The sequence below is a fragment of the Telopea speciosissima genome, chromosome 2, assembly GCF_018873765.1.
Source record: "Telopea speciosissima isolate NSW1024214 ecotype Mountain lineage chromosome 2, Tspe_v1, whole genome shotgun sequence".
NCBI lineage: Eukaryota > Viridiplantae > Streptophyta > Magnoliopsida > Proteales > Proteaceae > Telopea > Telopea speciosissima.
Genome location: NC_057917.1, coordinates 9,259,764 through 9,274,334, shown reverse-complemented (window position 1 = coordinate 9,274,334; position 14,571 = coordinate 9,259,764). Strand labels below are relative to the sequence as shown.

The window sequence follows — 14,571 nt, the reverse complement described above, 5'->3', positions numbered from 1 at the left end:
TGGGAGCATATGATTTGGCATCAATAAGGCGGTCATTACCGCCTTTCATGGAAACATGGCGATCATTTCACCCCTTTGTGCCTAGGAAGGATGTACACTCTCTTATAGAGAATGTTCTTCCTTTTTTATTTATAATCATATTTCAATAGATATTTGCTTACAAGAAAAAAAACACTAAAATATCAACATCACGGCTTCACCTACCAGAGAGTGACCTCATTATTAAAAATGGTTGAGGTTTGAGCATGGCGTCAACTTTCGATAAGTTAAAGGTATATACCAATCATAGAATTGGACATAGGAGCGCAAAGGGGTATTTTCCTTTATATTTTTTATAATGACACATATTGCGCACCCAAACCGCGTGCCTAGACTTTTCCCTTAAAATATTTATATTTTTATAGATTTCTTATGGTAAATTCATTATAAAAAATATATGCTAGACATTCTACTATAATAAAATTTAGGGAGAGGGTTTGCTACATGTACTGTGTGCAATTTCATGCTTTGGAGGAGGGGCATTATGGGAAAACATAAAAAATAGGGGAGGTATATGAGACATTTTTTTTGGGTAGAAAGTATATGAGATATTTTGCACTACTTGAGTCTTCTAGGAATTACTTGCATGCAATTTTGAAATTAAACTCTTATTATACAAATATTTTACCCTAAAATTTAATGTAGACCACAGATCCAATAAGCTTTCGTAGCATACCAATTCCATCTCCCCTGTATCACTTTCTCAGTGACCAAACAACTACAATTAGTTGCCGTACAAGAGCTATAGACTTCCACACACCCCCAAAAAAAAAATGTTCGTATCCTATCCTCCCCTAAATAATAAGGAATATAGAACAGAGCACACAGAATCATGAATATGGTTGAGATCAGAGTACTCCTGGTCATAGACGACGGATCGTTCACCACCATCCTAGGGTTCACAAACCCCTCCTAAGGTTTTAGTATGTTCCAAAATACCCTTCCGATACCCTTTCCCATCCTCTCCCAACCTGCCGTGGATGGAGGGAAAGTCGGCCCAATTAGAATTAATACAGAACTTAAAAGAGAACTTGTTTAACATAATACATTTCAAGTAAACATCCATAAGCAACCTGAAAGACTCACAAGCCCACAATACCTACTTCTCTTTTGCAGCATTCTGACGCAAACGATCTGAATCTGTTGTAAAAAAAATTATATGTAATGAAATTATATTCAATTTCATTCCATCTCATCATACTAAAGATTCAAAAGGTCTTTGTCACATGTGGTCTTTGTCTTTTGTCTTTTGTCTAAAAGGTATTTTCACCAATCTTATTCAAATTTGAGTTTTCATTTCCCTCCAGATTTTGAGTTGCATTTGTAAAAGAACCAATGTTGTTTAGTCCCACATTGGTTAGCTTCAAGGATGTGAGCTTGCTTATAAGTATTCATGGGTCCTTAAGGGACATGGGTTCCTTAGAGAGAAGTGTGTCCTCTCACTTGTGTGGGGGGTTGATCCGGGGTGCTTTTACATCGCGCGCGCCGAACCGAACCGAACCGAGCCGAGTCCGGGTCCGGGTGTGGGTGTGGGTGTATATAAATATCTTAATTTTGTTTTTATACATGCACCCACAAGTACCTATACGAGTGTGTAGTGGTACCTGTACACACATAAGGAGACACTTAAAGTACCTGTACGGTATACAGGGATGCCTGTATACGTCAAGATACCTTTACAACTGCCTCTACGTATTCTATATATACGAGGGTATTGGCGGGGTAACTTCACTTCGTTTTCTTCCTATTTTGTTGCTTCTCAAGGCGTGGTTCTTCTCTGTTTTCATCAGAGAGTGTTTCTGTCCGTCCTTACTGTCTCTGTGTGTTGAGTATAGCTTTCGGACCCCTTCTGTAATCACTTTGGGAGTGCCGTCTTTAGTGATTAGTGGATCGTTTCATCTTGGAGGTATAATTGCATTGTTCCCGGTCTGCACTAATAATGGGCAATTAAAGACCTTAAGGAGAGTGTCTTCTAGATACGACTCGATCCAACCTACTGTCTCCTTTGGCGATATCCTGCAACTACCAAGTACGTATATTTATTTGATTATTTATACTCTTGTTTCGTACTACAGTTTATGCTTTTATTACTGTTTGTATTCTTATATTGTTCTGCCCATAGTCTGGTGATAACAGAATCTGACCATGCTTCTATTGAATTAAAGCTCATTTGTCGACTCGCTTCAATCCCTTGGAGGAGTCCTCTGGCTTGAACTTCGGTTTCATTTCCTGCTACACCATAATCAAGTTGCCTGAAAATAAACCTGTTCTGTTTAATAATAAGGGTGGCCCAATCAGCTTGTTTGCTTGAGATCTCAAAGTTGCCAGCAAAAGCAACCATTAGAGGAGGCATAGATAACATGTCAATGGTGTCCAATTCAGATCTAGAGAAGTGAGAATTGTCAACATTTCTAACAAAATAAGAGAGGGGGGGGGGGTACAAGTTGATGTTTGAGATCCACCGTGAACCTTTTTACGGATAGCAATAGGATTGGGCTTTTTCTTGCAGAATACAATCTGATTTTGGTGAAGCCAAATTAATAGATGGAACATTGGAATGTCAACCTCAAGGATCCTAGTCACTTGCAATGTCCAAGACCATTTTTTGACTGGACAGAAATATCAAATAAACTCTTTTTGCATAAATACTTACCTTTTAACACTTATGCCCACAGATCCCCACTATTGGTTAATACTCTCCAAGCGATCTTCACTAAAAGGGCCATATTGTGAGTGTTTGCATCTCTAAGTCCTATGCAACCTAGAAATTTCGGCTGTCAAAACTATATCCCACGTAATAAGAGAAGCTCCAACTACTTTGGCTGTCCAACTCCTCTCTAATCACTCATCCGATGGTTGAAAAGACTTGAATACACTTCTCAACACCTGCCAACACCTAAGGATGCGTGTCCAAATCCTCACCGACATTGGATGAATGGTTGGAGAGGATCTTTTTGCCTTTATTATTCCTACAAGTATTTCACAGAATATGAGCATTTATAGAATCCAAACTATACACTCTTAATAGAAATGCAAAACATGTCATTCAATAAGTAGGAATAGTTGACAAATTAGATTGAATCATAACAGCCCGACCAGCATAGGTTAAAAGATTAGCCTTTTAGGAAGTCAATCTTTTCTCTACCCAATTCACAACTGAGTTTTAACCCTGAGATTTTGACCAAGGTACACGATATCCTCTTTCATTGGCTTGACCCTTAACAAATTACTTAAAACCATCCTATCTTTTCTAAGGGCATATTGCAGCTAAAGTAAATTCCACTCTCGTCAAAATTAATATGTTGACTTGACAAATCTGAAAATAAGTCCAAAATAGCACATTTTCTCTCTTGCTCTTCTTTCTTTGATTTTTCTTGGTGGAAATTTTTTTGGAAGCTTAATATTCATCTTAAATTTAAAGTTTTTTTTTTGCGTGTATTACATGCAGGGATTTCGGTTAAGGATTTTGTATCGAAATGGAAACAGGTTGATCCCACTTGTGCTCTCTGTGGCACTTGTAATGAGACCATTTGGCACACCTTTCTTTCATGTGATTGGGTTAAACACATCTGGGCTGCTAGGCCACTTGGATTAAGGACGGAATCTATTTCTGCCCACTCTATTGGTCATTTCTGCATTGCAACTTTTCTAAGTCGCCGACTGGATAAGAATTCCCGTGTTTGGTTTTTTTTTGTTTTCATTATTACTTGTTATGTTGTCTGGTTTGTTCAAAACAATTTGATTTTTAATAGTGTTATGCTTAATCCTCTTGCCATGGTGAGAAAAATTGAACTTTGGTTATCGGAGCTTCATGTTTCTCCCCCTTAGTTGCAATTAGCTTCTGTAGATCATGTTGTTTCATCTCCATCTCTTTCTGAATATTATTTATGTACTTTAGACTTTCCTGTTTCGTTATGCGCAGGGTTTGATCCCAGAGACATAGGAGATCTAGAGTGCTCTGGCTGGGTTTTTTGTATTTTACAACATGGCAAACTTTTTTTGTTGGTTGCAGGGAAGCTTAAGTCTAAGCATCCCTTGGAACCAGAATTATTGAGCATCCTCTATGGATTAGATCTTGCCACAAAGAGAGGAGTGAAGCTGAAAGAAGTTTGGTGCTCGGATCCGATGATAACTGGACTTCTTCCAACTCCATCCCGATCTCACTGGCCGTTGGAAGTTCTGGACCTTCTTTTGTCAATAGTAGATCTTACTACTGGACTGTCTATAGTACCATGCCCCCATCCCACTCTGACTCATTGGCTCAAATGTCTTTCTCAACTAAATTACCAGCATGATATGTGTGCACTTGTGGATACTCTTTCTTAAGTAATATAATTTTTTCGTCTCATCAAGAAAATAAAAGAGTCCAAAATAGCTTTGATGGATAAAACATTCTCATGAAATGCTCTGCAAACATAAAAGCTTCATCAGCAAAAAGTAAATAAAAGACTGTCTAAATGATACATCTTCAAGTGTATATTCAACTTGACACCTTCTACATATCCGAGCCTGATTTTAAAACACTGCTAGTGCTAGGCACACACAATGAATAAAAGCAAACTCAAACTTTTCTGCACATGGTTCAATGGATTTTCTTCTTTAGACTTGAAAGAGTTTGTCCTAGAACGCTGCCTGATCATGTGGTTCCTCCACCCAGACATAAGAGCATGTGAAAGATCATTCAGCCCCCAGTGAAATAAAAAATTCCATCCAGATAGATACCCTATGCACTAATATCGGCCCCACGCTGGTGCAGGGGCTACATGACCAGGCAGCAATATCTTGCCCAACAAACGAACTCAATCATCTCGCTTCGGAGTTCAGTCTTCTCTCCAACACCAGTAATAACTGATACTACCATATCAAGATAAAACAACTTAGTAACATACTAATCAGAAGAAGAAAAAAGAAAATCTAAAATAGGAACTTTTACTACATTTTCTCAAGGGAGAAACATGGCTGTCAAAACTTGATACACGAAACTTTTCCCTGCCTATCAAACCTGATAACTTAAGTAAGTGTAACCCCATTGAATTACAATTCATCCTTCATGTCATTAGAGCTGCTCTTCCCGCTTTCACTAGCATCAGCACTATCGGATTTTGGAGTGTCAGCTGGTTTCTGGAGCTTGAAAGGAATTGATGCATGCTTCTTGATGAATTTATAGAATGCCACCACTGTCCTATCAGAGTCAACGGTAATCTGCTTGAAGAAAGATGAAAATATGGTTGTCAGTACACATGCGCTAGGACATGTTTTAGTTCACAGACTAAAAGTAACAAGTACTGAAGCAAAAAAAAAAAGTTTCAGTCATTAGCTCCATTTACCGGATCAAAACTCTTATTTCCCGCAGGGAAAAAGAGAAGTGTGGGGAACCCATCAGCCTGCAAAACCAAATCAAAAAGATTTTTTATTTGAGTATAACTTCGTGCTTCCCTATTTCATTATCCTTTCCAGGCATTCTTACTCTCATAGACAAGAAAATACTAGGACCAAGAGCCTTAGAAAGAGTTCACATTAAAAAAAAAACCAAGTCCCACAGAAAGAGTAAAATCAGTAATCAGCAATTCCAACAATGGGTATATACCATAGTTATCAAGGCATTGCCAGGGTGACGCAATGGCGTCTAGACTCCTTGGTCTCCTTGTCGCCATGGCGGTGTTGGCTTGTTTTTTAACACTCTGAAACGCCATGGTCACCTTCCCGCCTTGATAACTATGGTATATACCCTCATGCAAGGTTTCATCTCTTAAACAATCAGATGAGGGTCATCAATCATGATGGTAAGTCTATGGTAGTCTTGCAAAATTCCAATAAAAGATTGGCTATGCACTCTGTACAGATTTGAATCAGATAAAGCAGCAAATAATGCAAGTTACCAATGTGTAATCCAACATGCCCATTTATGGTAAAGTTGAAGCATTAGGAAGTTAAAATACATAAGATCAGTTAAAACGGGACAGATTCAATGACAGTGCCCTCAATGCAAGATGTCACCTTCTGATAGAGTAACAACTCGGTTGTTACAAGACGGGTCATCCACGTTACAAGAAGAATCCTTAAAGGATACAAACTCTAAAGGATTATCTCCAGGATAACTCCTAGAGTATAGCCACGGCTATTGCCTTATCTCTACTTTGAGTAATCCTCAAGTAATGTACATTGTAAACTCATGTAGACTTCAATTATAAATACACAACCTCATATACCAAAACGGTATTGAGAATTCCAGATCAAATTAATCTCTTTCACCTTCTACCCATCAAGATTGGTGTCAAAATGGTACTCAAGATTCCATACACCCGAAAGCTGCACTCATGTGATTTATCTTCAAAGAATCAAAACCAATAACATCTACCAACCCAACTAAAGGATGGAATACCTCTGAGATACAGATCACAAAATTACCATGAAGTGAATAAGAGAGAAATACAAGTGGGGAAGAGTCAGTCAAAAGAACATCTTCAATCATTGACACCAAAGGTGTTGATGAGCCTTTGCCTTGCTTCCCCAACACAAAGAAGGTCCAATTCAAATGAGATAGCCCCATTCTTTTTTATGGATCAGATGGGCCTTCTTGTTAAGTTTACAGTTAACCATCAGATTTACTGTTGGAAATGGTCATGCGAATAAAAGGTGGGACAAGGATATATAAAGTGATTATAATCTAAAGTTAAAACAGTAGCGGATCATATGGTGCTATCTTTTACTGGAAATTGATACTTACGAAAAGAATATATACACAATATATCATCCATAAAGTCAGTAAGACCTGCCAAAGAACATGTTTGGAAAAGAGACAATAGCAAGGTGATGAATAGCAGTCCATTTCCAGCCTTGTAAGTTCATGGGTTCTAACTTATAGCATGCCTACATATTAAGGCCATTGTCAACAGATAACTACTCTTAAATGGCGTATTCTTGAAAACATGATTGTCAGCGTTAATTAGTTTTTTTGGTAAAGGGAGAGGATTCTCTGAGCAAGCAGGCATGGGGGAGCGCATAAATGAGGTGCAACAAAACAGTATTGTACATAGGAGGGCATCGAGGTCATTTCATTTTAGGAGAGAAATAGACACTGAGTGCCAGCATACCCCACCCCGGCGGCTCAGAGTACCTTTTCCCTTTGGTAAATCAGTACCACAATCCCAAGCATCGAGTTTGAGAACAAGGTTAGGATAGAGATCAGCATGTTACTCATCCCAATTGAACTAAGAAATCAAACGCCAAGTACGGAGACGCAAATAATAATTTTAGGGCTTTCTTTTCTACCAACTTCAAGGCAGTGGATTTAGTGTTTGCATAAGAAACAACCCATTATAAATTGAAGTTCATGCTCAATACCTTTGCCCTTGGGTGCTCATTGGTGGTTCCATCCATCTTGGCAATGACAAGAGAATCAATGCTCCGCAGATGCTTGGCAAGTTTGTTGTAAATGGGCTCCAGTGATTGGCAGTGCCCACACCATGGTGCATAGAGCTGATACATAGCCAAAAATCAGAATCATGCCGATTAAAAGATACAATTGAAAAAGGACAAAAGAAATTTAAAAGGCTTCCAGATTTAACAACGCAGACAGATTACTACCTCAAGCAGAACATCCTTTGACTCATCCAACACAATCTCATCAAAGTTATTTCCGACTACTATCTTCACATCTCCATCGTTCTGATCCAAAATACACATAAAACGAAGTAGGCTCAGGGAGATGAGATGGAATTTAAGCACCAAAACAACAAAACATAAAACTTACGGTCTCAGGAATTGGATCTGACTTATAGAAAGGCTTAAGCTTGTCTTCCAGGAAATCCTCCCCAAATGCCTGACAGACAACAGAAGAATATATAGCAGGAAAGAAAATATCAGATAAATTATATTCCAAATTTAGAAGCAAATTGTGTTCTATGTACAGTGAAACATATAGATGTACAAGATATATATATAGGTGGGGGGAGAGGATGAAAAGCATTCAGGTGTTTCAACCTTAATACGGTCTAAGGTCACTTCACCATCAAATACATACTTCTTAGCATCATCATTTCCTGTGTATGCAAGAACCTGCAGACAATGGAATGTCATATTACCGTTGTTAATCCCAAGATCTTGCATGCCTAGCATTTGCATTAATTAATATATAAAAGCAGTCAAGACAGAGAAAGAAGACAAAGTTACATGTGGACCATCTCCAGTAACACCAAAGAACTCTGAAACCGGTTTCCCAACATCTTCATTGTCCATTTCAACATAGACAAAGATAAGCTGCAGAATCAAAAACATCGGAATGATTTCCAGGCTAGACATTTAAGTTTTGGCTGATAGATACCAGAACAATACATCAACAGAAGCCAAACATCTTAGCTTACGTAAATTACACATAGGATAGACCAATTTAAATTGGAAAACATGTTAGAAAACTCCCTGATCAACTCAGGACTCAGGTGTGTATATTGGACAGGCATGTTCCAAATACTCAATCAGAAAACCAGCCTTGAGAAAAATCAAATCTAAGTGCTGACTTGAAATCTGTTCAGGGTCGCAAACTGATGTTAAGTAAAACACCGGTGACAGGGAGAAAAAAATTCTCCAAGAAGTTAGTCTAAAGTTACCTTCCCCTTGAAAATTTTTGCTGCCTCCTGAAATATTGGAACAACCTTCTCGGAACCCTTTGAAGTGGCAAACAGCAAGAGCTGTTAACAACAAGCAATTCACATATCAAAACCATGGGAACAAATAGCCACCTATCCAAGAAGGTATTGCATATTTGAGATCAGATCTGTGACAAATAGAACATAATATTACCTGTTTCTTAATTGGACTCTCAAAAATCAGAGAAGCACTTTCCCTAGTAAATACAGTCACTAAAGGAAGCTTGTTAGCAAACACGAACTCAACGATCCCAGATTTGGTAAATTGTCCATCTGCAGAAATAAAAAGCCAAGCACTAATGATTTTGATGATTCAACCATTTCATAGCACATAACCCATGCAAAGACATCAAGACGACTAACCAAAGTGGCTTAGTTTCTCTGCTTCTTTCTTCAGCAACACCAGAACAGGACGTTTAACTTTAGGGTCAATGTGGAACAGCTTTGCCACATCAGGACTGGCAGTTTGGTAGAAGTTAACATCATCTTCGAGTTTTGAGGCAGCAGAAAGCTCATTACTTTCTAGACCCTAATGTTATTTGAGAAACCAAGTTGATGAGAGACTAATTATCATGGTAGAAGGTGGGAAATTCAGTTACATGATTGAGATGATGTAAACAGTAAACTGCAACCAAATGAATGTTCACGATCTCTAAATTGGGAATCAACCTTTGATTTTAAGACTTAATAATTCAGCCCGCTCACTGAGCAGTTTGTGGCTCTTATGACTTCAATGTCCAACTCAACTCAGAGAAACTCCATTTGAATCATCAAGTTCCAAACGTTGGAGTAAACAAACTGATTAAAAAACATCCATATCCAATTCAACTGAAATGACATGTAATTCATTCCTGCAGATGGAGGAAGTCGGCAGTTGTTTTTAGAAGAAAAGGAGGTTTAATGTGTCACTATTACTAATGGAAACACCATAGTAACAGAGTCGGTCAAATAGAATTTTACAAATGCTTGTAATGTTATACAGATTGAGGGATGGCATTGAAGGAACAAATGTACAGTGTGTTCTAACAAATAGCAGGCAGTTTCATCAGGACTCAAGCTTTCAAATCTAATAAAGAAACTATTAAACCAAGATCAAATTTAATGAACAATTGGATATCCTAGTAATTTTCATAAAATCAACATAATCCTAATAAGAGCTAACTACTCCATTAATGGACAACTAGAAATTGGGTGGAGAAACATTCTTCAAAAGAAAAAGGAACAAATTCGGGTAATCTTGAACATTGTAAAACAACTACATCATTTTCTTTTAGCAAATAACTAGAAAAAGAATAAGGAAGTACCACAAGAGAATCAAGAAAAGCCAAAACCAGTTTATCTTCAGTATTCAATATCTGTTCTGCATCCTCCACTGTGGTTATGTTGTAAATACCAGGTCCAGTCTTCTTCGTAATCCAAGTCACAATAGCATCTCTGTAGAATGAATGAACTATCAGCCTTCACCATATAAGTGTATTTGTGAAACAAACTATCCATCTTCTCTGAGACCAGGTCTCACATAGGACAAGCAGCAATTATCCATAGTTCCTCGTAAGATCTTCAGTCTCATAATATCAACTCAAAAATTGTCATAACAATTAATCAAGATTGCCTCAAAATTGTTTTAGAATTTATAAACCTAGGAAACAGAAAACTAAAGTGAGTCAATTTCTAAAAGAAGCAGTATCCCCCCCCCCCCCTAAACTTATTATTTATGAAAAAATCGCTTACTCCAATACAATTTTGAGGATGTAAGTTGGTCTCACTATTTTTATTAAGGGTAAATATTGTTGTACCAACCTTGTTTTAGCCAACCTTACTTTTATGCTCTTTTATTATAACACACTTGTTTTTTTCAATGAGGGTAAATTCTGTCATTTCACATAAAAACTGCATTAAATAACTTTCAGCTTTCTGAAAATCCTTTCTTACCCTTGCATTAAATAACTTTTGGGAATAAGACAAGGGGTAATTAAAAGAAGGTTACAACTTTTTAGTTTACCACTTTGGTGACAAAAAATTATTCTCTGTTATTTCTCAAACTTAACCAATAAGATTCTTGTTTATGTATTTCTATGTATTCTAGCAATAAGTAAGGATTCTACAACTTTAGAGAGTCAATAGATGCATCTTCTGTAAAACTGAGGGTAGTATCAGATCACCATCTTTTCAGCTGTGAAGCTGTCCCTTAATCAGTATGGACTTACGTCTCGTGGTTCTTTAGTGTCATCTGATTCTCCCATATTTTTTTTAAACACCTGCCTAGCTTCCAGTTGATCAGTTCTTTGTCAAAGGAAGATGTCTTTTTCTTCTTTTTTTTTTTGCAAATAAAGGCATAATTTATTGATTGGGACAAAGGTCCCAAAAATGCTTTCAAAGGGAGATTTCTATAGAAGATAAAATCATAAAACGAGTTGAGATTGTTTAGGCTTATGAAAAGAGCCAAACAACCTGGTTTAAGGAAACAAGTGTACGCCAATGGCGATTCTTAAACAGTTTGCTTTGAGACCATCTTTTTATAAGCTTCAAATCATCAGAATTTAAAGAACTGCAGCTCAAAAACTTCAAGACAAGGAGTTGATCATCAAGGATTGAAGATTTTATTCTAGATGGAATTTTTGTTCATTTGTTAATTTGTGACATGCAGTTGTTTTGGTTGTTTGTAAGGGCATCTTCCTTCCCCAGTTTATTCTTCCTTCCAAATTTTAAGAATGTTCTATTTTAACTTTTGAAAAATAAAAAATGCCCATGAGATATAAGAGTTGCAAGTATAAAATGATGCAACTATCATGCACAATACAGTTTAAGGAAAAAGGGGAAAATTGTTAATAAATGAATGCCCATGAACTGGGTCAGTTCCAAGTGAGTTCTACAATCCTCCCATCGATGTACTGATTTAAAACTGTCATTTTAAGTCATAACCCATTAGCTCACTTTAAAAGTGAGTACGATATGTCATTTCTGCACCTTGGAAATGATCAATTCTTCACACAGCATTCAATTAATGCCTAATTGTCTAAGCATCAATAGATTTTGCATCCACTCAAGGATTATGAAAATAAGAAAAATGTCACCGAGGAAAAATTATTAGGTCACATGACAATGTTGTCCTGAAGGAAAAATGAGCCAAAAATGCTACGTCATCCATTAAATGGAGAACATAGGTGAGACTTTGCTACTGATTTAAAATGCAAATGATATGAAATAGTAGAAAAAATGATGGAGAGCCACAACCAAAGGTTACAACTTACAACCAATGAGATGCAGTCCCAATCCAAGTAATAGCATACAACAACAAACCATAATGCTGTTGCTCAATTAAAGAAACTGAGGTGAACAATCATGCATGCAAAAGCCGTCACAGACCAAGATTCAGTTGCTCAAAATGATATTAGCCTTTCCAAACAGAAAATTGCATATACCTTGGGCAGCCTGAAGGTTCTTTTATCCTTTGGGTTAGTTAATATCTTCTTGTTCAGTGGGCCAACCCAAAATCAAATTCCTAATTCAGTCATGAGTATTGATACAGCACAATTGCGCAAACAGATGAAATTATAAATAACATATACTATACATGCACACCAGTAATACAAACAAAAATTAACATGCATATAAATATAATAATAATAATAATGAAAATGATCATTATCATTTTTTGATTTGGATGTCCATCCTGATTCCTGATTCCATGGACGGACAATTTTGATAATACAAAATTATGAATAATGAAACTTGTAAGTCTCGATCATGAAATCAGTGCTCCAATTGAAAACGATTTTCTTCTCTTTGGTGTTAGTACTTAGTAGGAACATTGAAGATCCAGTGAAAAACATATAGTTAGATATTAGCTCAGAAGCTGACTACTCAAGTAAAACCTATTTTCGATTAGACAAAAGTCGTCACTTCAACCATTGTAACCTATATAATCTGAACTGAAATAAATATCTAAATTAAGCAAAAAGAAACACGAAGAAATCAAAGGCGTTACTTGGTTCTCTGGCCCTGGTATGTCTTGTGAACTCCATCAATGAAGAAGTACACCGTTGGAAACCCCTGCACATCATACTTCTCTGCCAATTCATTCTCCTCAGTCGCGTCCACCTTGGCGAGTGCCGCCACTCCCTTCAACTCCGTCGCAGCTGCGGCGTATTCCGGAGCAAGAGCTTGGCAGTGTCCACACCATGGGGCGTAGAATTCAACCATCACATACCGACTACTCTCCAAGAACTCACTGAAGTTCCCCTCTTTCAGCACAACGACATCCTTCTCGTCTACCTCAGGTTGTGAATACGACTCGTGATCTGAATACGTTCCATCAAAATCGTCAAAATTGTCGAAATCTTCATCACCTTCATAGCTAGGGAACTCTGGATCTAAATCAGAATGCTTATCGATGGGACTTTTTTCGTCATCTTCCTGGAGGAAACTAAGATCTTCGTCGAGATCTTCGTCTTTCTTAGAGGAGTCCTTGGAAGGAGCTGCAGATGCAGAGCAGATGCCACTGAAGATCAGAAGCGCTGAGATGAAAAGAAAGAGTAGAAATCGAGTCGACATTGCGATTCGGATTTCGGACAGATGCGGTGAGAGAGAGATTGTGAGAATGAGATTCTGAGAGGGTTTTAAGCTTTTAAATAAGATCTTAAATTTGAGCCCCCGAGTTGAGGGTAAGGAAGGAAGGAAAAATGCGGAGAATTCACTGACTATTCACGATCTCACATTGGGAGTTGGGACTACTCTACTCTGACGACTCACGAGTGCGACCTTTATAGGCTCTAGAAAAAAATCGAAAACTGCACGTTGGCTACCACTACGTGGCTCACAGTGATTCGAAAGTTGATGACGTGTTACGTAGAATTGACCAATGACATGCTTCTTCGTCTCACTGTAATTCCAAATCATTCCTGAGTGTTACACTTAACGATTTTCCTCTTCTCCACTCCATGAGGATGGAGACGTGGAGTTGTGTATTTGTAATTTCGGCCAAATGTTCTCCGTGCCGCGGCGCATGTTGCGTCGAGACAAATGGGGTGGGTGAAATGACCACCCTACCCCTAAATAGCAGGCACACGTATCTGGGTGCAGATTGCGTTGTAGTTAGAATATCTCCACCGATGGGTTACCATAAGGTAAATTGTGATGCAACATTGGAAAATAGAAGTTCAAAGGGGGGGGGTGTAGGTTTCATTTTCAGAGATCATAGGGGTTATCCGGTGAAGGCGATCTCAATTCCACACCACTTTAGATCGACAGTTCAAGGTGAAGCTATTGCAATTCGATGTGCTCTTATAGAAATTGTGGCTGCTGGTTTCGCTAATCTTCAAATGGAATCAGATTGCAAGGAGGTGATCGACTATATCCATGACCAAAATCGACATCCACCCTATGAATTTTCTACCATTATTTCAGATATTAGGAGATTATCCTCCTCTTTTGATTTCATTTCATTACAATGTATTCCACGGGCTATAAACGGTATTTTAGATGACCTGGCTAGGAAGGCCCTATTTATTATGTGCATGACAGATTGGCCAAATTCCACTCTGTGGCTGCATAATCTTTGTGAATCTGAAGCTTTAGGTTGTACACATACTATCTTTCAATGAATCTTCCTTCTACCAAAAAAAAAAAAAAGAGAACATCAGCCCATTCATATTTATTGAGGAAAACGGATCCCGTCCAAAAAGGCAAAATGACTGCCCCAAGCCATGAAAGTAGGGTTGTCAATCAGTTGGTTCGGGTTGATTTGGATTTGGGTTGAGTTGGTTTTCAGAGTGGAAATGGTGAACTTGAAACCAAACCAATAAGGGAAGTTTGGTTCCGTTCCTGTTCGGTTTTGGGTTCTAATCGTTTTCGGTCCAATTTGATTTTGGTTTAACCTACATATTTA

General features: G+C 37.8%; 1 protein-coding gene across 1 annotated transcript; it reads right to left on the bottom strand.

The window, feature by feature from the left end:
• Positions 1-4,893: 4,893 nt before the first annotated feature.
• On the bottom strand, positions 4,894-13,335 carry LOC122652109 (protein disulfide isomerase-like 1-4). Its single transcript, XM_043845779.1, has 12 exons — positions 12,673-13,335; positions 9,989-10,118; positions 9,048-9,213; positions 8,839-8,957; positions 8,646-8,726; positions 8,212-8,298; positions 8,023-8,097; positions 7,793-7,861; positions 7,627-7,707; positions 7,384-7,518; positions 5,367-5,423; positions 4,894-5,241 (listed from the first exon to the last, which is right to left on the bottom strand). Exons 1-12 carry the CDS (start codon positions 13,236-13,238, stop codon positions 5,074-5,076), a joined length of 1,734 nt encoding a protein of 577 aa, XP_043701714.1. The 5' UTR covers positions 13,239-13,335; the 3' UTR covers positions 4,894-5,073.
• Between the last annotated feature and the right edge of the window lie 1,236 nt (positions 13,336-14,571).

Bases quoted from the DNA above. Each gene is read 5' to 3' on its own strand.
- LOC122652109 (XM_043845779.1), bottom strand. From the start codon at position 13,238: ATGTCGACTCGATTTCTACTCTTTCTTTTCATCTCAGCGCTTCTGATC. The intron at 8,958-9,047 runs GTTAGTCGTCTT...TTATTTCTGCAG, and splicing joins AGAGAAACTAAGCCACTTTG to ATGGACAATTTACCAAATCT. The intron at 8,727-8,838 runs GTAATATTATGT...TGTTGTTAACAG, and splicing joins AGAGTCCAATTAAGAAACAG to CTCTTGCTGTTTGCCACTTC.